Source organism: Nomascus leucogenys, chromosome 17 (assembly GCF_006542625.1).
Source record: "Nomascus leucogenys isolate Asia chromosome 17, Asia_NLE_v1, whole genome shotgun sequence".
NCBI lineage: Eukaryota > Metazoa > Chordata > Mammalia > Primates > Hylobatidae > Nomascus > Nomascus leucogenys.
Genome location: NC_044397.1, coordinates 83,038,329 through 83,063,191, shown reverse-complemented (window position 1 = coordinate 83,063,191; position 24,863 = coordinate 83,038,329). Strand labels below are relative to the sequence as shown.

Genomic DNA, 24,863 nt, shown 5'->3' with positions numbered 1-24,863 from the left:
AGGAGGTCAAAGCGCCAAGAGGCCAGAGTGGTAAAAGGATCATTTACCCGAATTTGAAAATCACCAAGAATAATGATGGGAGTGGTGTGGGTGACAGTGAGCCTGGAGCTAAATGACAAGGTGAGCAGAGGTGACTTGGGAGTCAACGGGTCTAGCAGCACAAAGGGGAGCAGGTGCTACAGTGTGACTGTGTAAGTTTCAGACCTAGGGGTTCAGGGAGCAGGCAGAGACAATGGTTTAGAAGTGCCAGTGAGGAGCAACGACGCTCTTCTCCCATCTACAGATCCAGTGGACATGAGGGCCGAGAAGGAGAAAACAGCCCTGCTTGGAAAGGGAGGTCTTCAGGGCAAAGTTCTGCTTAGAGCAAGAAGGTCACAGGAAGGTTCAGAGGGAGTTGAGGAAATGGGGAATATTGGGTAAAGCCCTCAAGGGCTTCGCTATCCCTGCCCTGCCCTGCCCTGCCTGCCAGTGTCTCCTCCATCCACCTCCCACCTTTCTGCCTGGGCCTCCCCCATCGCCCTCCTACCCCTCTGCCTGTCCCAGCCCTGACCCCTCTGGGCCTACACTGTCTGGGAACCTGTCTGTCTCTCCTATTGGACTGGCAGCTCTAGGAGGACGGGACCCGGGTCTGTTTTAGCCACCATTGTGTCCCCAGCACAAGACCAGCAGGCACCTCCACCACTAATTACTCACCGATAGAGCCAATTTCAGGTCTTCAGAGCAAGCTGGCAGGCAAAGTATCTCGGAAGCAGGAGATGGTGCCGGGATTCCAAGAAATAGGGCTGGAATCCCCTAAATCTGCACTGCACTCTGAGTACTTTTGTCCTTTAGAAAAAAAAGTATTAATTAGAAGGCAAATAGTAAAATCCATGTGAAATAGGTAACATTATCCGGAATTGGACCCACTGGAATCATTGCACATCTAGAAATCCAGAATAGACTCAACTATTTCATCTCATAGTTTTTAAAAAGGTTTTTTGTTTGTGTTTTGTTTTTGTTTTGAGACAGGGGTGTCACTCTGTGACCCAGGCTGGGGTGTAGTGGTGCAGTCATGGCTCATTTCAGCCTCGACCTACTGGGCTCAAAGGATCCTCCTGCCTCAGCCTCTTGAGTAGCTGGGACTACAGGTGCAAGCAACCATGCCCAGCTAATTTTTTATTTTTTGTAAAAATAAGGTCTCACTCTGTAGCCCAGGCTGGCCTTAAGCTCTTGGGCTCAAGCGATCCTCCTGCCTCGGCCTCCCAAAGTGCCTGGATTACAGGCGTGAGCCACTGCCCCGACCAGTTCTGAAAAGTTTAAGCAGATTTTCCATCATAATATCTAAACAATTTTTCAGGAATGTTTCTGTGCGAATTGGTGGCATTCCACAGCTGGAACACTGTACACAGAGAACTCACAACAGTATGAGGCCATCCATTCATTCAACAAACATTTACTGGGCACCCAGAGGCCTGTCGTAGGCCTAGAGTGATACAGCAGTGAATGGAACAGAGTCAACATCTAGGCTCTGGACTGGTAGGTTCTTCTGGAGTTTTTCAGTAACTTCTCATAACAGCAGTTGTCTTGCTTTGCAGAATGAATATAGGGATGGATATTGATATTATACAACTACAAAGCACAAAATTCTTAATACTTAAGCAGAATCTGTTGACCCCTGACGCCGCTCTCTGCTCCCACTCTGATCTTGTCCATCCTTGTCTTCTTCTGATTCACGGCAGCAGCCAGTCCTTGGTTTTCCTGCTTCCACCCTCACACCTGCAGTCTGCTTCCCACATGCAGCCAGAGGGACCTGCGTCAGATCACATTTCTTCTCTGCTTGGAACCCTTCCATGGTTCCATCTTACTGCCTAAGTCCTCACTATGTCCCACAAAGCTCCGCACAATATGCCCTTGTTAGCTACCCGCCCTTATCTCCTCTTACTCTCCACTTTGCTCACTTTGCCCCACCCACCCTCCTCATTGTCTCTCCAACTTCCCATATCTTTCCTTCCTCAGGGCCTCTGCATCTGCAGATCTCTTCCCTGCCTGGAACTCTCTTCCTCTAGATAGGTGCATGCCTCACTCCTCACTTCCTTCAGCTCTTTAGCTCAAGTCTCCTGATGCATTCCTTGACCACCATGCCATAAAAACAAAAATCATTTGCCCTCCAAAATCTCTATCCCCTTTCCCTGCTGTTATTTTCTCCAAAGCACTTATCGCCTTCTAACATTCAACATGTTTGGTGTCTATTTCCTCCACTAAAAAGATGAACTCCAGGAGAGTGGAGATTTTTGTCTTGTACACCGCTGTATTCCCAGCTCCTAGAACAGCGCCTGGTACACACGAGGTGAACTGTAAATGTTTTTCAGATGTATGAATGGAAGCCCAGAGTCGGTCACTGTTCTTGGGGCTGGAAATGTAACGGGGAAGCCTTTTTGGGTGTACAGGGGCCAGAGAGATTTAGCTAGGAATACAAAAGAGGGCACAGCCCGTGCGAAGGCCTCGCTATGAGCCCTGATTATTGGAATGCTCGCATTGGGGAAGAGGGAACCGGAAGCGAGTTTAGGGCGACCGCTGCACAGGCAAAGGCTGGGAAGGCAGAGAGCGAGGGCAGCGGGCGGCGTTTCGATAGGCTGGAGAATCCACGCCCATTGCGCGTGCACCGAGCTCCGGGCGGGGAAGGGGCCCGGGGGCGGGGCTACGTGGTTGCGTCACGCGGCGCACGTCGCCGCGCGCCTGCGCTCTTTTCCACGTGCGGAAGCCCCGGACTCGTGGAGTTGTGAACGCCGCGGACTCCGGAGCCGCACAAACCAGGGCTCGCCATGAAGCCAGGTCAGGCTGGGGTGAGGGTCCGGGGTCAGGGACGGAGGCCGGGCGGGAATCCGGGTGCCAGGCCAGAATCGGAGGAGTGGGGCCTTGGCCTGGGGGCAGGGGTTCCAGTCTCATGTGGGAACGGGGATTCTGATTCCAGCAGGTCTAGGGGTTTGTGACTGGCTTCAGAGGTCACGGTCGTGAGTCGAAGAAGGCCGTGGGCCTGGCATTGGGGGTCTTGACGTGGGGTTCGTCTCACTGAGGCCGTCTAATAGGGATTTTGGATATTGGGCAGGAGGCAGCACTCAAGGGTCTTGGACTAGTCTGGATCCAGGCATCTGGAGTCTTGGATCGCTGGGCGTGTTTTGGGAATCAGGCTTGGGTCGGAGATGGAGAGTTCCTGACCTTGGGTCCTGGAGCTGTGTATGGGAAGCCCCCATTTGCCTCCCCTGTCGCTGCTACCACCACCATCCCCTTATCCCGCAACCCAGCTTTTCCGAGTGGGCCGGAGTGGATGAGGACTCCCCGGTTGGCCGTGTGCGGCGCTCTACGGTTCACTTTCCCGCCTTCTGCACTTACAGGGAGGCGGATCCCCGGGGATGGAGTGGAGATTTGGGGATTAAGATTTACACCTCCTGGGCGAGATTTAACAAGCTCGGCATTAGACTGGGTTGGTGGGGCGGGTGGTTGTCACAGGAGGTAAGTAGTTTTATTCTTTCGATTTTCCACTAGATTCTGATGAACCCACTCCCTTAATGGTGGAATGATGAGGGGGTCCTCGCTTTGACAGCGGAAGGGCCTCAGTTCAGTGTTTCAGTTCTTGCCCAGCTTCTTAGCCTGCTGTGTGATCTTGGGCAAGTGGTTTTACCTCTCTGAGCCTCTGTTTTCTCATCAATAAAATGGCGCCAGTTAGGATTAAGCGACGTTAAAAAAAATAGCACAGTGCTTCACGTATAATAGTATTGGCTCTAATTGTTACCTTTATCTTTCTCAAAGAGAACAAAATTAGAATCCTTCTCGGTGGTGTCTGAGCACTTCCTCCATCTGGCCTGCCGAACCCCCACTCATCTGTGAGAACTTGCTTCATTGAGTTTGGAGAATTTCCACCATGGCCCAAAGGGTCTGTTTTCCTAGTACAGGCTTTCTTTTTCTTTTGTGTGTGTGTTTGTGTGGAGAGATGGGGGTCACCTGGCAGGAGATTTGTGGATCCGTGCCCTTCTGCCAAGTTCCCTTTCTCTTCCGTGTTTGGGGATCTCTTGATGAAGTGGGGTGGGGTATTGTAGGCCAGGTATGCTGAGATCCTGGCTTGCCTGCAGGCATTCTGGTCTGTGATTCCCTCATAAATGGAGGAAACCCCTTCTTCCAACCTTCCTCCATTGTGTGGTAGAATGTGAAGTTGTAAAAGTTGTCAGGTGTTAGCTCTTTAGTAAGGATTTTAGCCTGAGTGAGCAAAGAACCCTTTGGGAGATTCTGAGCAGGGGCGTGGTGCAGTCTGACATTTTTAAAAGGGATTCTTCTTGCTTCGATGTGTGAAAGACCTCAGGGTGGTAAAAGTGGAAGCAGGCACATTGGTGGGAAGCTTGTTGCTGTAATCTAGGAGATGGTGTGGTGGACCAGGATGGGAGCAGTGGACATGCTGACAGTTTTACATGCTTTTGAAGACAGAACCAACAGATTGTATGTGGGTGTGTGAGCGGAGTCAAGGATAACTAAGGGTTTGGGGGTGTGTAACTGGAAGGATGGAATTGCCATTTTTGAGATGGAGAAGGCTGTGGAAGGAGAGCAGATTTTAAATCAGGGGGTTTGTGGACCCCCTTCCCCCCAAAAAAAGAACTTACTGGAAAAGTTTGTGTGAACATGTGTTTTTTCTGAGGAGTGGGTACATTTTTCCCCAAAAGCTCCAGGACCTGAAATGGATTGAGATGTTTTGAGTATCTGGGATTGAAAGTTTACACTCATGCCCACTCTGCCCCAAGCACATGCCAATACTTCCTTTCTGTTAGGCCTGGGTTGAGACTTTCATAAGCCTAGCTGTGGCATCTCCCCTAAATGAAGGTCCTGGCTTTGGCAAACTGTTGGAGGGCTTGGGCAAGAAAATGATGAGATCTGAGTTGCTGCTTCAAAAACAGCACTTATTAGTTGCTGTGTGGAAAGTGGACTGTAGGGGGAGTAGAAGATAAAAAGTGAACGACTCTTAGTTATGTTCTAGAGTTTTGAAGAGGAAACTGTTCATTTTAAAAGATCAAATTAGGAGTAGCTATTAAAAGTTACATTTTCATCTTTAATAGAAAGATGAAAGAAGAACTTACTGGAAAAGTTTGTGTGAACTTGTGTTTTTTCTGAAGAGTGGGTAATTTTGGTACATTTGGTACATGAGGAGGGAAGAGGAGACGCGTTCCCCTGAGTTTGAATGATGATGTTCAAAGTAGGTGCCAGATAGTATATATGTGAAGTGCTCTGTGTGTACAAGTCATTTAGTCTTTACAACCCTATAGGATGAGCACTGCATTTTTTTTATTTTTATTTTTTTGATACAGAATCTCTCTTTGTCACCCAGGCTGGAGTGCAGTGGCACCATCTCAGCTCACTGCAACCTCCACCTCCTGTGTTCAATTGATGCTTGTGCCTCAGCCTTCGGAGTAGCTGGGATTACAGGCATGCGCCACCACGCCCAGCTAATTTTTTGTATTTTTAGTAGAGACAGGGTTTCACTATGTTGGCCAGGCTGGTCTTGAACTCCTGGCCTCAAACTGTCCGCCTGCCTGGGTCTCCCAAAGTGCTGGGATTACAGGCATGAGCCCCGGCACCTGGCCTGGCACTGTATTGGCTCCATGTCTTACAGATGAAGTTTTCAAGACCCCTATGAACCTTCCTTACTAGGGTCGAGAGTGGCAACAACATTGCCTATCTCTCCATATGGGATACTTGAGGGGAGTGACCGGCACTTCCCTGGTCACCATCTGATGGATCGTGTGCTTTCTGAACAAACAGAGGGTGCTTTCTCCTTGAGGCAGGGCCCAGGGTTTAGGAATCATCAGTTCAGTTCTCATTTAACATTTATTGAGCCCATACTTTGTGCCAGATGTTGTGCAAGGTTTTGGGGATGCGGTGGTGACCAAAACAGTTAAAAATCCCTGCCCATTTGGAGCTTGATCTTAGTGGGGGAGGCAGGCGGTAGTAATATTAAAAATGCCATGTGTGGGCCAGGCGCGGTGGCTCACGCTTGTAATCCCAGCACTTTGGGAGGCCGAGGCGGGCGGATCACGAGGTCAGGAGATCGAGACCACGGTGAAACCCCGTCTCTACTAAAAATACAAAAAATTAGCTGGACGTGGTGGCGGGCGCCTGTAGTCCCAGCTACTCGGAGAGGCTGAGGCAGGAGAATGGCGTGAACCCGGGAGGCGGAGCTTGCAGTGAGCCGAGATTGCGCCACTGCACTCCAGCCTGGGTGACAGAGCGGGACTCCGTCTCAAAAAAAAAAAAAAAAAAAAAAAAAAAAATGCCATGGGTGATCATTGATTTGAAGGGAAATAAAGCGGGGTAAGGGTACTGTGGCCAAAGTAGGCCCTTCTGGGGAACTAACATTTTATCAGAGACCAGAATGCAGTGAAGGAGCGAGTGAGCCATGCACACGTCTGCGGGAGCCAGGCAGTGGGAACAGCACGTGGTAAAGATTTAGAAGCTGGACTGTGTATGCTTGGTGGGGAAAAGCATGGGGCCCAGCGTAGAGAGAATGAAGTCAGGGAAGTCAGCACAGGCCAGATCCTTAGGATGATGATTCTCAATGTGGGCTGCACCTTGGAGTCACCTGGAGAGCTTTAGGGGAAGACCTTGCGCCCAGAACAATGAAATCAGAATTTAAAGCCTAAAGATTTTAGGCTTTGATTTCAGGCTTTGTAAGCCAGGGAAAGGAATTTTTATTTCATTTTGGATGTGGTGGAAAACCACTGGAGGGATTTAGGCAAGGGCATGATGAGATCTTACTTGCTGTTTTAAAAATAGCATGTATTAGCTGCTGTGTGAAAAGTGGACTGTAGAGGGAGTAGAAGATTAAAAGTAAACAACTTTTGGTTATGTTTGGGAGTTTTGAAAATGAAACCGTTCATTTTTAAAGATTAAATTAGGAATGGCTGTTAAAAGACACATTTTTTTTATCTTTAATACCATTAAGGTGCATGAAGGGTTTGTAGGACGAGATCATAGTGTATCTTTACAAAAAACATGAGCAAGGCCGGGCGCGCTGGCTCACGCCTGTAATCCCAGCACTTTGGGAGGCTGAGGCGGGCAGATCAAGAGGTCAGGAGATGGAGACCTTCCTGGCTAACACGGTGAAACCCCGTCTCTACTAAAAATACAAAAAAATTAGCCGGGCGTGGTGGTGGGCGCCTGTAGTCCCAGCTACTCGGGAGGCTGAGGCAGGAGAATGGTGTGAACCTGGGAGGTGGAGCTTGCAGTGAGCCGAGATGGCATCACTGCATTCCAGCCTGGGTGACAGAGTGAGACTCCATCTCAAAAAAATAAAAAATAAAGCAAGCTTATGATTGAATAGATTACATCATGTGAGAATGTGAGATAATTTTAAACCACTAGTTTTCCAACTATTTTTTTTAACTTGTGTGATTTAGTACTTCTGAGTTTTTGAAACCAAATCACAGAAAATATTGAATCTGTTAGCACCAGAGTTCTGTTTTAAACATTGTTTTGTGCTACTGGTGTTTGCTGTCCTGAACTGGTAAGAATAAAGCCTGTTTATTTCTTAAACATTTTGATCTTATTGACAAGCCACAAACTACTTGTAAAGTGCAGCCTATCCTTAAATGACACTTTGTTCTGCTTTTTCTTGTTTTTCCCCTGAGCTGAGAGGGACTTCTTTAAGCTTGGAAGCAGGGAGATGAGTTAGGGCTGACATCATCGTGTATTCCCGTCTGTTTTGGGGCTGGGGTTGAAACTTTTCTTCCAGCTCCAAGGTCAGGAGTGGGAGAGTATGAAGACGTTTGCAGAGTCTAGGGGGCCCTATTGTCACAGCATGTGCTCGTATGCAGGGCTCACTCTTCACAGTAATTAATATTGACATGGAATGAATTCTGTGAGTCTGCTATGCAACCAAGGAAACCAGGATATTAACAGTAACCTACATCTATTCATGTACTCCTCCCCTGTCCCAACCCCATATTAATATCTCCTTCCCATTCACCAATAACATGAGTTTTACATTTCTCATTCCCTTGCTCCTTTTCTTGGGCAATATGATTGTGGCTGGGTGTGGTGCCTGACACCTGTAATCCCAGTACTTCAGGAGGCCAAGGCAGGAGGATCACTTGAGCCAGGAGCTGGAGACTAGCCTGGACAACATAGTGAGACCCCCGTCTCTACACTACGGGAGTAGTGGCACACACCTGTAATCTAGCTACTTCAGAGACCAAGGCAGGAGAATTTCTTGAGCCCAGGAGTTCGAGGCTGCGGTGAGCTATAATTGTGCCATTGCTCTCCAACCTGGGCAGCACAGCGAGACCCTGTCTCAAAAAAAAAGCACTAAGCAAAAAAAATTATTATGATTTTAACATTTATTAGTCTGTTGTGTATAACTGAACGTCATTTTCGTGATCTTGATTGTGAATATCTTCTATTTTATTTGTCCATTCTATTGATGGACATTTGGGTTAGTCTTCACTTTTCTTTTCCTGTGGACATTCTTGGAAGTGTGTCCTGCTGTACACGGGCACATGTATTTCAGGTTTCTCGCCTGAGAGGTATTGCTGGGTACAAGGTGGTTTAACCTTTTAAGCTTCATTGCCCTGTTTCCTATTTTGTTTCCACCACAGGTTTCAGTCCCCGTGGGGGTGGCTTTGGCGGCCGAGGGGGCTTTGGTGACCGCGGTGGTCGCGGAGGCCGAGGGGGCTTTGGCGGGGGCCGAGGTCGAGGCGGAGGCTTTAGAGGTCGTGGACGAGGAGGAGGTGGCGGCGGCGGCGGTGGAGGAGGAGGAAGAGGTGGTGAGTAAGGGTGGCTCGGGGTTATGGAGGAGGCCTTCCTGAGGCGGGGAGTGGGGAGGGCGGAGATTTAGGATCTTTCTCTCCTGTTGTACCTCTCCTTTATAGGTGGAGGCTTCCATTCTGGTGGCAACCGGGGTCGTGGTCGGGGAGGAAAAAGAGGAAACCAGTCAGGGAAGAATGTGATGGTGGAGCCGCATCGGCATGAGGGTGAGTGAGGAAGGCAGGGAGCCGGCTGAGCTTTGGGGCAGGGAGAGGCCAGGGATCCTCATTCCTGCTCTGATCCCCTCACCCAGGTGTCTTCATTTGTCGAGGAAAGGAAGATGCACTGGTCACCAAGAACCTGGTCCCTGGGGAATCAGTTTATGGAGAGAAGAGAGTCTCGATTTCGGTGAGAACTGGGCCCCTGTCCAAGCCACCAGGGTCGCAGCTGAGGGTGTAGTCAGTAGTCTGTGTCTGCCCTCACCATGTGTCCTGCACGTGACAGCTGGAGGATTGTCATAATATGTAAACCACACTCTTTACTCCCTCATCCGCCTTCTGTGACTCCCCACTGCCTTCAGGTTAGACTCCTGAATCTTCACTGTGGCCTCCAAGACCCTGTGCATTCTAGTTCCCCCTCCCTGCCCCCGGCTTTGTCTCCTTCACTAACCCTCTGACCAAGTGTCCTCCAGCCACCCTGGCCTTGCTATTCACACTCCCAGCTCCGTGGGAGGCTGCGTCCTTATCGTCTGCTTCTCCAGGCTGCCTCACACTACTTTGCTGGTCAAGGCATCCCTCACTGCCCTCCCCTGTCCTGTTATCCTGTGTCATTTTCTTTGAGGCCAGGGCGTGCCTGCCTTGGGGACTTCCTAATCACTCTCCCTCTGGTGGGAATGTCCTTCCTCAGATAACTTGAATGGCCCCTCGCCTCCTTCAGGTCTGATTTGGAATCTGCCTTTCAGCCCCTCCCTGGCCCTTTTTCCCATTTTCACCTGCTCCTTGCCCTGCTTCCCAAACTTCGTATCTTCTCTCCTGGCTTTGTCTTCTCTCCTTAACACCTGTCACCATCTCATATGCCATGTTATATTTAGTTAGTTCGGTGAATACTTATACTTTACTGGGCAGGGATCCTTGTTTTGTATCCCCAGCGCCTAGAGCAGGGTCTGGCACACAGTAGGTGCTGGCACAGTGCATGTTTGTTGAACGAGTGCTGGTTTTACTGTTACTCTTTGTGTTTATTCTCTGTTGCTGCCCTTTGAGTCAGTCACCTCCATGAGAGGGCAGCAACGGCATGTGCATGGTCACTGCTCTTTACTCATGTTGAGTTCTTGTGCAGTGACAGGACGGCCCAGTTCCTTTCAAGGGTCCTAGGGTTAAAGGCAGTGAGGTCCTGCAGAAGAGCCTAGCACTGACTTCCGTCCCCATCTCTCATCTAGGAAGGAGATGACAAAATCGAGTACCGAGCCTGGAACCCCTTCCGCTCCAAGCTGGCAGCAGCAATCCTGGGTGGTGTGGACCAGATCCACATCAAACCGGGGGCTAAGGTTCTCTACCTCGGGGCTGCCTCAGGCACCACCGTCTCCCACGTCTCTGACATCGTTGGTCCGGTGAGTGAGTAGATGGAGAGTCAGGCAGGAGGTAAAGGCTGCCTCCCCTCTGCCAACCTGGAATATCAGGGTTTGACTGCTTTCCTGTGCTGTGTGACTTAGGGCCAGGCCCTTTTTTGTCACAGTGTCTGTGAGTAAAAGGAGTGGCTTGAGCCAGATAATGTCATTCAACGTTGCTTCTGGGTTCTTGGCCTCAAGGGAAGAGACGTGGGTTTGGGGTGACCAACCTTAGAGAGACAGCTGGGAGTACAGATACCAGATTATTCAATTTGATGGGCCTCTTTAAAATTTTATGCTGCTAAAACCTGCTCTTCTGGTTTCTTTAGAAAGAACCAGGAGATCTCATGGTTTCTGAGCCTGTGTAGGCTTCCCATTTGGAGGGTCCCTGGCACCCACATGTCCCACTCTGTTACCCTTTGTTACTTTACGTGTTTATAAGCTGTTAAGTGTAGTGCCTTAAAACCTCAGGCTTTGGCCAAACAAGGTGGCTCATGCCTTTAATCCCAACACTTTGGGAGGCCGAGGCAGGTGGATCACCTGAGGTCAGGAGTTCGAGACCAGCCTGACTAACATGGTAAAACCCCGTCTCTACTAAAAATACAAAAATTAGCTGGGTGTGGTGGCGTGTGCCTGTAGTCCCACCCACTTGGGAGACTGAGACAGGAGAATTGCTTGAACCTGGGAGGCGGACGTTGCACTAAGCTGAGATCACACAACTGCACTCCAGCCTGGGTAACAGAGCGAGACTCAAAAAAAAAAAACCAACCCTCAGGCTTTAATCAGGCAAGTTACCTAACCCATCCAAGCCTCAGTTTACCTGTCTGGAACATAGACTTGTGAAGATTAAATGAGTTAATTTCTGAAAGGTGCTTAGAGCAGTGGTTGGCCCATTGTTACATCATCTCTGTGCCTTGGCTTCCTGGTTTTAAGCCTCTGTTGGGAGCCTGGGCTCTCAGGCAGATGGGATTGGGTACTTTTCCTACTTGCTGAATAACCCTTGGCCAGTGACTTTGTCTGGACCTCAGTTTATTCATGTGAAAAATGGACATGATAACAATAGTCATTATATGGTAGGGTTTTGATTTGGGGATTGGAAGAGATGCTGTGTATAGCGTATGGGCCTAAAGTAGGCTCTCCATGCATGAGAAATAGCATCATTGTTCATTAATTTTTAATTTATTTTAGGATGGCCTAGTCTATGCAGTCGAGTTCTCCCACCGCTCTGGTCGTGACCTTATTAACTTGGCCAAGAAGAGGACCAACATCATTCCTGTGATCGAGGATGCTCGACACCCGCACAAATACCGCATGCTCATCGGTGAGGGGTCTGGGGGTGGCTCGGTGGGGTAGGACAGGCCACCGCAGGCTTCCTGGAAGAAGCCAGTGGACCTCTGATACGGATGGAGTTGGAGTGGATGAGCAGACCTCTTGAGTCTGCAGGAATAGAAAGGGGTAAGGGGAGCTAGGTGAGGTTGTGGAGGTGGCAGCTTGGCTTCAGAGTCTTGGAAGCCACCCTTGGAGGGCCAACCTCCTCTCCTTCAGTCTCCTCCCCATCTCCTAGGTCTCCTGTACTTCCTGTATTTATTACACTGCCCCTGCATAAAAAGCCTCCTTTTGGGGGTCCTTATTGTCTGGTGAGAGCATAGCCCAGAAAACTAAGCATGGCTTGACCTGGAGGGGCCCACTGTGAATACTAATTACTTTGTTTAAAAAAACATTCAAAGGTATAATATAAAAGCTGAAAAGCCTTATAAACCACCCCCAGAAGTAACTGATGAGAACAATTTGATGTCTGCTTTTCCCAGGTTTTAAATAATCAGTTTTCATTATACCACCTTTTCATTTTTGAAAAGTCACACTGCCTTAAAAATATTATTTTTCATTCTGCTCATTTTTCTTTCTGTGTTTTATTTTTCCCATGCACTCATACCATCCCCTTTGTTCAGCAACTTGTTTTCATTTCACAGTCCTGCGGACACTCTTGCCTATAAGTGCTCACTCACTCTTACTTGTCTTTTTGATGACGTGTCTGTCTCCCCACCAGACCCGGGAGCGTCTCGAGGGCAGGGTCCGGGTCTGACTCGTCTCTATGTCCCCCACGCCCGGCCCAGGGCTGGCCACAGAGTAGGTGGCAACCATGGTTTACAAGAAGAGTGGATGAATGATGTGACTGTGGGTTTTGGACTCATCTTGGGACACTGGAGGGAGGGGGACCAGTGGAGGTGGGGAGTGAAACTGGAGGCAGGGAGAATCTCCCAGGAATCTGCTGGTGATGGGCATAGGCCCCATGGGAGGATCTGGGGTGATCCCTGTGACTCCAACTTTTAACTGCTGCTCTTTCTCTTTAGCAATGGTGGATGTGATCTTTGCTGATGTGGCCCAGCCAGACCAGACCCGGATTGTGGCCCTGAATGCCCACACCTTCCTGCGTAATGGAGGACACTTTGTGATTTCCATTAAGGTGCGGGGTTTGGAAGAGTCTAAGATGGAGTGGCAGTGTTCTAGGGTGGTATCTTCTCTATCTGTATCTGTCAAATAGTCACCCAAAACAGAGGGGCTGAGTCTGCAAAACTATAGCTTTGGATTTAAAGAGGCAGAAGAGTGCAGTGGTCAAGTGCAAAATTGAGTCTGACCACCTGAGTTTAATTCCAGCCTGCTTTGTGACTGAGCAAGTTACTTAACCTATATGCCTCAGTTTCCTCACTTATGAAATAGAAATATTAGTCTAGTCTTTTTCAGGGTGGATGACAGGATCAAATTAGTCAATATATATGAAGTGTTTAGAAAAGATCCTGGCATAGAATAGATACTAGATAAAAGCTAGGTGCATCTTTCACAATGTTTTATTTGGAAATAATGGAGAACTCTCCCATACACCCTTCACAAGGTTCACCATTTGTTAGCCTTTTGCTACATTTGTTTTATTATTCTCAACTGCATTATTACTATTATTAAAGAAGAGGAACTAGAAATAAACCAAACAATTCCTGGGTATAAAATTTAAGCACTGGCTTTTAGATAAATAGGACTGTTTAAGGCCTCCTGCTTCAAATCCAAAACAAACTAAAAACTTTTTTTTTTTTTTTTTTTTTAATTTGAGACAGAGTCTCGCTTTGTCACCAAGGCTGGCGTGAAGTGGTGCAATCTCAGCTCACTGCAACCTCTGCCTCCCAGGTTCAAGCAGTTCTTATGCCTCAGCCTCCTAAGTAGCTGGGACTACAGGTGTGTGCCACCACACCTGGTTAACTTTTATATTTTTAGTGGAGACGGGGTTTCGCCATGTTGCTCAGGCTGGTCTGGAGCTCCTGAGCTCAGGCAATCTGCCTGCCTCAGCCTCCCAAAGTGCTAGGATTACAGGCACGAGCCACTGCACCCAGCCAAAAACTTCTTTAATTAAGCCTTTCATCACATTTCCTAAACCCAAGTGTCTTAGCCCATTTTATGCAGCTATCACAGAATGCTATAGACTGGGTAATTTATTTATTTTTATTTTTATTTTTATTTTTTTGAGATGGAGTCTTACTCTGTCACCAGATTGGAGTGCAGTGGTGCGATCTTGGCTCACTGCAACCTCCACTTCCTGGGTTCAAGCGATTCTCCTGCGTCAGCTTCCTGAGTAGCTGGGACTACAGGTGTGCACCACCACACCCGGCTAATTTTTGTATTTTTAGTAGAGATAGGGTTTCACTGTGTTGGCCAGGATGGTCTCCATCTCCTGATTTCGTGATTGACCCACCTCGGCCTCCCAAAGTGCTGGGATTACAGGCGTGAGCCACCATGCCCAGCCTTAGACTGGGTAATTTATAATGAATGGAAATTTATTTGGCTCCCAGTTCCAAAGGCTGGAAAGTCCAAGATTGGAGGTCTGATCTTGGCAAGGGCCTTCTTGCTGTCATCCATTGGCAGAAGGGTGAGAGCAAGATAGAAAGGAGGCATAATCATCCTTTTAATCAGGAACCCACTCTTGTGATAATAGCATTACTCTATTCAGGAAGGCAGAGCCCTCATGACCTGAATCATCTCTCAAAGGTCCCACCTCTCAACTCTGTTGCATTTAAGGGTTAAGTTTCCAACACATGAACTTTGGGGGACACATTAGAACCACAGCACTGAGTTTTACTTGAATTAATAATGAAAACATCTGGTTTAAAGAGCACACAAGAGGAAAACAGCCCAAAGCCCTGTTGTAGACATTAGTCCTTTCTCCTCTTTAGGCCAACTGCATTGACTCCACAGCCTCAGCCGAGGCCGTGTTTGCCTCCGAAGTGAAAAAGATGCAACAGGAGAATATGAAGCCGCAGGAGCAGTTGACCCTTGAGCCATACGAAAGAGACCATGCCGTGGTCGTGGGAGTGTACAGGTGAGCAGGGGCCCAGCAGTACACCAAGACAGACGTCTCTATCCCTTGCACCTCGAGTGCCATCATCCTGGGGACCCTCCTTCATAACCTATCTTCCTCTCACAGGCCACCCCCCAAGGTGAAGAACTGAAGTTCAGCGCTGTCAGGATTGCGAGAGATGTGTGTTGATACTGTTGCACGTGTGTTTTTCTATTAAAAGACTCATCCGTCTCCCATGTCTGCTGCTCATTCCTCCCCTTGACCTGCTGACACAGGGCGCACGCACCCCTTGATCAATTTTGCGGGGTTGTGGGGTAAATTCTCACTCGGTCACAGAGCGCATGCTCCGTTTCTAGCTGCCTTTTGCGCAGCGGCAGCCTGGATTTCGATTCTTGGGTGGGATTGGTAGCTCGCTGCGCATGCGTGCAGGTAAGCAGCCATCTTGCGCAGGCGGAGTGTCAGTGTGGGTCACGTGAGGGGAGCGGAGAGGGAGGGATGGGGGCGGAGTCCAGGGCATGGGGGGGCCGGTTTGTTGTGGTCGCCATTTTGCTGGTTGCATTACTGGGTAATCGGGGCCCTGGCTTGCCGCGTCCGCCGGATACCCTCAGCCAGTGGGCAGGTCTGAGCTCGGGCTTCCCGAGCAGTTTGAGTCCCCTTGCCCGCTCCTTCAGGTAACGGCGCGGGGACGGGTGGGGCGGCACGCGGTCGCAGGGAGGTGGGCAGGACGGGATCCGCCCTGTCCGCGTCGCCTTGAGACTTAGCACGAGGCCAGGGGAGGAGAGGAGGGGGGTGGCGGGCAGGTGCGGGCCCTGCTGGGCTATTCATAGTTGAATTCCTGGAATCAGCCAAGCCCGAGGGAGCAGTTGCAGGAGGGAGGCTGGGAGGGGGTAGCCGGGCCCCACTCCCGCCCTTTGTTTGGGCTCGGCTCCGCGGGCCGCTTCTTCGTCGCCTAGCAACAGCTGCCCTAGGCTGTGATTGGCTGAGCTCTTGGCACCAGCGACCAATGGCACAGTTGTTGCCATGGCAGGTGCCGATTGCCAAGCTCAGTCGGGCCCCGCCTTCTGGTCTCGGCAGGCCCAGGAGGGCCTCCTGGGTGGGGGGGCGGGACGCTGGGTCCCTAGGGGCTGGTGGCCACTCAGGGTGGGGCGTGTCGCCCCTCCCCCGTCCACCTGCTCTGCTCTTCCCCCGCGTACCCGGGCTGACCCTTGTCCCCTCCTCTCCCCGCCCCCGGTGGCAGCGGCGGCTGCTGTTGTCACCCACCGGGCCTCCTGTCCCGCTTGCCCTCCCCGCCGCGGGGCCGGCCGGGCCAGGGACAGGCGGTCGCCTTTTCAGCGCCGCCACCGCCGCCATGCTGGCCGCTCGCCCACCCCACTGGGGGCCCCACCGCGCCCCAGCCCCCCGTGGGCCCCGCGCCAGCCCTGACCCGGGTAGGGGGTGGGGGCTGGGAGAGATGGTCCTGGTGTGGGAGGGCCCCGGAGAAGAGGTGGTTTTGGGGGGAAGCTCCAAGGGTGGAGGAGTCGTGGAGTGGCAAGGCATGGAATAGGAGAAAGGGATTTGACGTGGGGGAGAGAGTGGCCCATGGGGAGAAGATTTTTGCTGTAGCTGACAACTCTGGGAGGAGAGAACCCTATGTGATACTTGGGGATTTGGCTTTGAGGCCCTCTAGGAGTCGGCACAGTTGTGGAATGAGCCTGGTATAAAGACGGGTGCCTGGAGAAAGGTCTCTGGTAGGAATATTAGGGTGTGTGTGTGTGTGTGTGTGTGTGTGTGTGTGTGTGTGTGTAGGGGGACAAGGAAGCAGTATAGGGGAGAAAAGGATGATCACTCTAAACTGTGGGAAGAGACACCTCCCCCTCCCATCAGGAGGAGTGGGCCTTGATTGGGATGGGGTATTGGAGTAATATGGGGAAGAACCCTGTTGTGGTAGGGGGAATTGGGATATGGTACAGGGAGACCACCTGGAAGGCTGGTTCCTAATATGGAGGACCTGATACAGGGAAGCGGTCTTGGCATGATATGGAGAGGGTCCCCTAGGAAAGTCGTGCCCTGGTGGATGAGAATGCTGTAGAGATAGGACTGTGTTCTGTAGAGGTTCTCAGATAACTTTGGTGTGGTTGGGAGGTCCCCAAGGACGCTAATGTGGTTTTAGGGTTGCAGAGGACTCTGCTGTGGTTTGGGAGAGGAAGACTCATGTGGTTTGGGAATCCTAGAGTTCTCTGGGTTGAGGGAATCCACTGAGAAGGATAGATCTTGAAGTAGTGGCCCTTGCTGTGCGACGGGCTGAGATCCTGATGTTCAGGGAAGACTACAGAAGGTGGGATTGTGTTAGGGGCCCTGGGGAGGGCCACGAGTAGTGAGAAAAGAATGAAGCCTACTCCTCTGCATACTGTCTGTGGTTTCTATCTTTTTTCTTTTCCTCCTCCGAATTATTGGTGTCTTCCTGTCCTCCTTTCCCTGTGATGGCTCATATCGACCCCTGCCTGGCCCCCAATCATTGTCTTTTATGTGTTCTCTTTGTGCTGCCTTAATCATTTACTTGATCATTATTTGTTGAGGGACTGCTGTTCCACCCCCCTCCCCCCCCCACCTGGCTGCCACTTCTCTGCCGCTTCTCTTCATTGCTGTTTGTTGCTCCACTGTGCCCTTTCCCTCTTCTCTCTGTGCCCTGCCTTTCTCATGCCCACCTCTTCCCCACCTGGCACTATTCACATATCCCCTTGTTCCATGTTGTTTTCCCACCTCCTGTCTACTCTCAGGTCTCAGCGGCGGTGGCAGCCGAGGTGCAGGATGCAAGAAGGCGCCCCCCGGCCGGGCTCCCGCTCCAGGCCTCGCTCCCCTGCGGCCCTCTGAGCCCACCATGGCCGTCCCACCGGGCCATGGTCCCTTCTCTGGCTTCCCAGGGCCCCAGGAGCACACGCAGGTATGCATTCAGCTGGCTCCTCACCTGCGTGGTGGTAGGGGGAGGCTAGGGATAGAAGGGTCTCCAGACCAAAAGGTAGTGTGGTTGCCGAAGACAGTCTCCTGGGCACATAATGGGTCCCATGGGATTGGAAAATAACAGAGGAGTTTTCAGGCAGAGTCAGGGTTTGGAGAGGCTGGGTTCAAATCCTGACCCAGTGGTTAAATTACGTAGGTTCTCCATACTTGAGTTTTCTATTCTGTGAAATAGGGCCAATAATGATACCTACCTCACAGGGTTGTTGTGAGGATTAAATGAGTTAATGGTATGCATGTAAAACACTTAGAATGGTGCCTGGCACATAGTAAATACCCAATAAATGCTCACTAAGAAAAGTTCAGAGTGAAAGATCTGGAGGGGGTGAAGGTGAATGGGGAGGGGTGTTGAGTCTAAAGGGTCTTGAGGCCAACAGGCATGGGTGGTGAGGGCAAAGCTCTCCAAGGCTAGAGGCAGTGAAGGCAGTGACATGCAGAGCTTGAAGCAGGATGGAGTGGGAGGGCCAGGGGCCAGATCCAGATCCAAGAGCCTTGGGGTGAAAGAACTGTGCAAAGAGTTGATGGGGGTATGGGTTGAGGCCCAAGGGATGAGGGTAAATTGAGATAGCGGTACTCAGAGGATACCCAAAATGGCTGGCTTCAAAATGAAGAATGGGGAGGAACAGAGCCCAGGTTTTCCGTATGATCTCTTCCTCTGAGGTTCAGAAAGGAGTAAAGGTGAGGGGTGAAAGGTCAGAGTTCAGTCATTCACACCACAGATCTCTAAGAGCATCCATTGTGTGACAGGCCCTGCTGTAGGCACTGGAGGTACAGTAAGAACAAGAGAAAGTCTCAGCCCTGGGGGAGTTTCTTTCCTAGAGAGGTGGAACAAATACAGACAGCAACCAAATACAGACAGCAACCAAATACATGATGTGCCAGCAGCCCTTACAGTTCTTCCTCTTGAGGTCAGAGGTGAAGGCCCGTCCTCATGCCCACCCCTCACCCTGCCCTGCAGGTATTGCCTGATGTGCGGCTACTGCCTCGGAGGCTGCCCCTGGCCTTCCGGGATGCAACCTCAGCCCCGCTGCGTAAGCTCTCTGTGGACCTCATCAAGACCTACAAGCACATCAATGAGGTGGGCAGGGGCTGGGGGATCCTGGGCTGGGTGCCGAGGGTCTTGGCTGCTGGCATGAGTCACTCACCAGTCCCCATCTCCTGGCTGGCTGGCTGGGCAGGTATACTATGCGAAGAAGAAGCGGCGGGCCCAGCAGGCGCCACCCCAGGATTCGAGCAACAAGAAGGAGAAGAAGGTCCTGAACCATGGTTATGATGACGACAACCATGACTACATCGTGCGCAGTGGCGAGCGCTGGCTGGAGCGCTACGAGATTGACTCGCTCATTGGCAAAGGCTCCTTTGGCCAGGTGTGGGACACCCCCCTCCCACCCTGATCCAGGGCCCCGCTAACATTGACCACACACCCGGTGGTTCAGTGGCTTCACGTCCCATGCTGGGCCACTCCCCCTAGCCCACTTAGTTTCCCTGTGCCTCAGTTGCCTTTTCTGTAAAATAGTTTAAATAACAAGACTCAAGGTCGTTATGTTATTTCATGTCCAGCGTTTACACCAGTGCCTGACTAATGGTGCACACTCAGCTGCGAAGTATGCATAGTGTTCTTGGTGGGTCTCCTTGCCTGGAGGGAGAAGAATGGTGCCTGGCTCTGCCCTGCTCCCACCCCTTTCTTCGTGACATGCCCTGCCCCAACAGGTGGTGAAAGCCTATGATCATCAGACCCAGGAGCTTGTGGCCATCAAGATCATCAAGAACAAAAAGGCCTTCCTGAACCAGGCCCAGATTGAGCTGCGGCTGTTGGAGCTGATGAACCAGCATGACACGGAGATGAAGTACTATATAGGTGAGGCCTGGGACTGGCAGGGCTCTGGGCACCTGGGATAGCGGGAGCTGGAGCCAGTAGGGATGGGTCACACCCGCGCCCTACCCTCAGGAGGAGGCTGATGTCCTCAGAGCAGGGTTTGGTCTGTGCTTCACTGACATCAGTGATTCTCCTGCTGCTTTTATGATTTTTGTCCTATTTACTTGGTAATGGTCAGAGGTTACTGAGTGCTCACCAAGGGCCAGGCTCTCTTGGAAGCACTTGGAAGTTAACTCACCACAGCCCATAAGGGGAAGGGCATTATTACCAACATCTTGAAGATAAGACACCCGGGCTTCCATCCTAGTTTCTTCTTCAATAAAACAAACAAAACAGGCTGGGCGCGGTGGCTCATGCCTGTAATCCCAGCACTTTGGGAGGCTGAGGTGGGCAGATCATGAAGTCAAGAGATCAAGACCATCCTGGCCAACATGGTGAAACCCTGTCTCTACTAACAATGTGAAAAAATTAGCTTGATGTGGTGGTGCGTGCCTGTAGTCCCAGCTATTCAGGAGGCTGAGGCAGGAGAATCGCTTGAACCTGGGAGGTGGAGGTTGCAGTGAGCTGGGACCACGCCACTGCACTCCAGCCTGGTGACAGAGCGAGACTCCATCTCAAAAAAAAAAAAAAAAACAAAACCCAAAACAAAAAACCAAACAACCAAATAACAACAACAACCAAAAAAAACAAAGAAGAAAGGAAAAAAGAAACCCAAGCATTCAAGTGCTGTCACTTGCATGAAGTGGCAGTTTATACTAATTGTGTTATAATTTGATGAGGTCATGGACTCCAGAGCTGTTACTCTTAGCATCTGTGCCAGTCTTTCTCCTCCCTTAAACTGACTCCTCCTCATAGACATAAACATCACAACATAATCATAAACAGCAAGTGGATTTTAAAATGGTTTCGTTTGAAAGGAAAATGTACATCCTTAAAGTAAATGGAAAACCAGTGTCCTTTGCCACAAAAATGAATACAAGGGAGATGAAAGCAGTGTTATGAAATTAAACGAGGAAGTGTAGAATGTGTTAGAGCTAGTAAACTAATGAAACTTTCTCTTTGGTTTAATTGGAGGGTTTGAGAGACTTGGAAAGAGCATTAACTTCTTGTGTGAATCTAGTTGTTTGTTAGATAAAAAGATTTTGACTAGCAGATGGTGCCCGTCGGCACAGCACAATGTGGCTAGTAATCAAAGAGCACTGTGTGACCCCAGGCCACCACCTGCCCTCTCTGAGCCGTTTCTTCTCTGGCCCATTTCTTCCCCTCCCCCGCAGTACACCTGAAGCGGCACTTCATGTTCCGGAACCACCTGTGCTTGGTGTTTGAGCTGCTGTCCTACAACCTATACGACCTCCTGCGCAACACCCACTTCCGCGGCGTCTCGCTAAACCTGACCCGGAAGCTGGCGCAGCAGCTCTGCACGGCACTGCTCTTTCTGGCCACGCCTGAGCTCAGCATCATTCACTGCGACCTCAAGCCCGAAAACATCTTGCTGTGCAACCCCAAGCGCAGCGCCATCAAGATCGTGGACTTCGGCAGCTCCTGCCAGCTTGGCCAGAGGGTAGGGGGCGGCCTGGTCCTGGGAGCAGGGCTAGTAGTTTGGGTGGGGCAGAGCCAACGGGAGGCTTAGGGGCGGGGCTTGGCTGGGATGGGATTATTAGGAGCCGTGGGAACTGAGGGATAATGCTTGGGGTGGGGGTGTGGATATACTGCCCACTAGGATGGGAAGGGTGAAGTCTGAGGGGCAGGGCCCATTTGGAAGCTGCCAGATGTGAACAGGGTGAAGTTGGGTTGGGTTTGAGCCAGGGGTGCTGCCTCGATAAGTTTTTGTATTCTCTGTTCTTAAAGCTGGGGATGGAGGTGGAAGGCTTCAACTTTGCATCTCTGTGTGAGCTGCCACTAAAAGTGACAATGGTATAGGGCTTGTGGAATGTCAGCCTCTGCCTGGTGACCCAGAAGGGCCCAGGATCAGGGTTGGGGGTGGAGATCAGGGTCTGTCTAGGCCAGCAGACTCCCCAGATTGATAAACAAGATGGCACCAGTGGCTCCCAGAAAATTGGTGCTGATAATGGCAGGATTTGGAGCCTCAGTCCCCATTTTGTCAGCAAGAAGCCTGTCCTCAGTTGGGTCCTCTTAGCTTTGAGGGTGTCAGTGGGACCAGTAGGGGAGGCTGGGACCCTTGACGATTACCCTTTTCCCAGATCTACCAGTATATCCAGAGCCGCTTCTACCGCTCACCTGAGGTGCTCCTGGGCACACCCTACGACCTGGCCATTGACATGTGGTCCCTGGGCTGCATCCTTGTGGAGATGCACACCGGAGAGCCCCTCTTCAGTGGCTCCAATGAGGTGTGCCCCCAGGAAGGGGTGTGCTGGAGGTGGAGGGGGTGGAGCCTGGCCGGCCTGATGACCCTGACCCCTGCCTGCTCACAGGTCGACCAGATGAACCGCATCGTGGAGGTGCTGGGCATCCCGCCGGCCGCCATGCTGGACCAGGCGCCCAAGGCTCGCAAGTACTTTGAACGGCTGCCTGGGGGTGGCTGGACCCTACGAAGGACAAAAGAACTCAGGAAGGTGCGGCCCCTGCCCCACGCCACTCCTCCCACCCCGTGGCCCCTCACTCACACTTGGGGCTCTCTCCCCCTGCTCCCTCTCCCTTGTGTCTTTCCCTTCCTTCCACTCCCCCTTGTCTGTCCTTTCCTTCCTCCCCTGCCCACCCCATCTCCCATCTCTCCTTCCCACCCCACAACTCTTCTTAGCTTCTCTTTCCACTTTCTCTCTTGTGCCTCTGTTTCCCCGTGTGTGTCTCCCTGCCCCTCCTGCCCACTGACGGCCACTCTCTTGCCCCCCCTCCCACCCCCTCCCTGCCAGGATTACCAGGGCCCCGGGACACGGCGGCTGCAGGAGGTGCTGGGCGTGCAGACGGGCGGGCCCGGGGGCCGGCGGGCGGGGGAGCCGGGCCACAGCCCCGCCGACTACCTCCGCTTCCAGGACCTGGTGCTGCGCATGCTGGAGTATGAGCCCGCCGCCCGCATCAGCCCCCTGGGGGCTCTGCAGCACGGCTTCTTCCGCCGCACGGCCGACGAGGCCACCAACACGGGCCCGGCAGGCAGCAGTGCCTCCACCTCGCCCGCGCCCCTCGACACCTGCCCCTCTTCCAGCACCGCCAGCTCCATCTCCAGTTCTGGTGGGTGCCCAGGTGCCCAAAGGGGGTACAATAGGGGTGGGGGCTGCTCAGGTTTGGCCTGTCCTGGGGGACCTGGTTACTGGGTCTTCACACAAGAGCTCCGAAACTGTCTGATCCTGAACTCTAAGATGACGTGTGGGATGGGAGAGCTCCAACTGGCCCTGACACAATCTCTGAAATTGGGCTTGGGCTCAGATCCCTGAAACTGGTTCTGACTCTAAAACCCAAAACTGAATTCCAACCCAAAATCTCAAAATTGGGCCTGGTTCTTCAGATGGGCTCTGATCTTGAAGCCTGAACCTGAGCCTGGGCCATGAACTTTACTCAGCCATCCCAAAACCCACTTGCTACCTTATCTCACCTTGTGCCCCTTCACCTCTCCTCCCTGGCACTTCCAGGAGGCTCCAGTGGCTCCTCCAGTGACAACCGGACCTACCGCTACAGCAACCGATATTGTGGGGGCCCTGGGCCCCCTATCACAGACTGTGAGATGAACAGCCCCCAGGTAATGGGGCTTTGGGGGCTTTGGAGGTGGGTGGTGGTGCCTGGGGCTTAAAGACTGGGGTCTCCATCACCCATGGCTCCTTTGCCTTTTTAGGTCCCACCCTCCCAGCCGCTGCGGCCCTGGGCAGGGGGTGATGTGCCCCACAAGACACATCAAGCCCCTGCCTCCGCCTCTGCCTCGTCACTGCCTGGGACCGGGGCCCAGTTACCCCCCCAGCCCCGATACCTTGGTCGTCCCCCATCACCAACCTCACCACCACCCCCGGAGCTGATGGATGTGAGCCTGGTGGGCGGCCCCGCTGACTGCTCCCCACCTCACCCAGCGCCTGCCCCCCAGCACCCGGCTGCCTCAGCCCTCCGGACTCGGATGACTGGAGGTCGTCCACCCCTCCCGCCTCCTGATGACCCTGCCACTCTGGGGCCTCACCTGGGCCTCCGTGGTGTACCCCAGAGCACGGCAGCCAGCTCATGACCCTGCCCCCTCCCTGGGGCCCCTCCTGAAGCCATACCCTCCCCCATCTGGGGGCCCTGGGCTCCCATCCTCATCTCTCTCCTTGACTGGAATTGCTGCTACCCAGCTGGGGTGGGTGAGGCCTGCACTGACTGGGGCCTGGGGCAGGGGGGTCAAGGAGAGGGGTTTGGCCGCTCCCTCCCCACTAAGGACTGGACCCTTGGGCCCCTCTCCCCCTTTTTTTCTATTTATTGTACCAAAGACAGTGGTGGTCCGGTGGAGGGAAGACCCCCCCTCACCCCAGGACCCTAGGAGGGGGTGGGGGCAGGTAGGGGGAGATGGCCTTGCTCCTCCTCGCTGTACCCCCAGTAAAGAGCTTTCTCACATGCCTGCCTGAGCGTTTGCAGGGCCTCGGCTCTCCTCACCCGACCCTCAGAGTCATGGTGGGGGAGGGGGTGCTGGAGGAGCACTGGTGTGGAGACGTCTCTTGTGGGGAAGCTGTGGCTCTTGTTGCAGGCATGGGGCTGAAAGTCTGGGGCACCAGCATTCTAGATAGATCGTGGATAGGATCCTGGCCTACATTTGCCTTTTCCTGGGTAAATAGACCCTGAAAGGGTAAAGGCTCAGCTCTGGCCTGTCTCTGGGAAACAGGTTCCCTAATAAGCCCGGGCGTCCGCAGAGTCAGCACAGGAGTGGCTGCTCATGCCAAGCAGGTGTCCAGTAGCCGCTGAGTACACTTAGCAGGCTTTGTTGGCGCCGTCTGGGGAATAGGCAGACAATAGGTACAGACTCTGCCCTCACGTGTACTGTCCAGCCCTTTGGAATCATCGCGAAACAAAGTGTTTTGAGATTCTGAGACAAAAAGATTTTCCCGGGGTTCCAGGTAAGTGGTTCTGTTTCCATGGTAATTTGGAAATGTACGTCTCACAGCCGGCCAATCAAGAGCCCAGTTCAAAGGGTACCGTCTGCAACCATTGGGGCGCGGCGCCTTCTGGGAAATGGAGTTCCACTTAGCAATAGCTTTCTGCGGTGTTCGTTGGGGAACTACAACAACCAGAGTTCTTTTCTCTCAGGCTTGGGGATGGGTTTTCAGGCGGCCAATGAGCAGTCTGAGGTAGCCGGGGGGCCTGGATGTTCATGGTGTTTA

At 52.1% G+C, this 24,863-nt stretch overlaps 2 protein-coding genes across 5 annotated transcripts; both read left to right on the top strand.

Annotated features, from left to right (window-relative positions):
• Nucleotides 1-2,687: 2,687 nt before the first annotated feature.
• On the top strand, nt 2,688-14,937 carry FBL (fibrillarin). The gene is made up of 9 exons (XM_012496892.2): nt 2,688-2,811; nt 8,613-8,780; nt 8,886-8,987; nt 9,074-9,168; nt 10,196-10,366; nt 11,552-11,684; nt 12,715-12,827; nt 14,581-14,726; nt 14,832-14,937. Exons 1-9 carry the CDS (start codon nt 2,802-2,804, stop codon nt 14,854-14,856), a joined length of 963 nt encoding a protein of 320 aa, XP_012352346.2. The 5' UTR covers nt 2,688-2,801; the 3' UTR covers nt 14,857-14,937.
• A 219-nt stretch (nt 14,938-15,156) lies between these two features.
• On the top strand, nt 15,157-24,102 carry DYRK1B (dual specificity tyrosine phosphorylation regulated kinase 1B). Of its 4 annotated transcripts, none has more exons than XM_030795795.1 (11): nt 15,157-15,376; nt 17,462-17,625; nt 18,658-18,777; nt 18,878-19,066; nt 19,410-19,557; nt 20,850-21,136; nt 21,777-21,923; nt 22,008-22,148; nt 22,566-22,761; nt 23,160-23,266; nt 23,360-24,102. In XM_030795795.1, exons 2-11 carry the CDS (start codon nt 17,563-17,565, stop codon nt 23,735-23,737), a joined length of 1,776 nt encoding a protein of 591 aa, XP_030651655.1. In that variant the 5' UTR covers nt 15,157-15,376; nt 17,462-17,562; the 3' UTR covers nt 23,738-24,102. The 4 variants fall into 4 exon arrangements, with proteins under 4 accessions (XP_030651655.1, XP_030651654.1, XP_030651652.1 ...); XM_030795794.1 differs by having other exon boundaries at nt 22,446-22,761; XM_030795792.1 differs by lacking the exon at nt 15,157-15,376 and adding an exon at nt 15,770-16,132.
• Nucleotides 24,103-24,863: the final 761 nt, after the last annotated feature.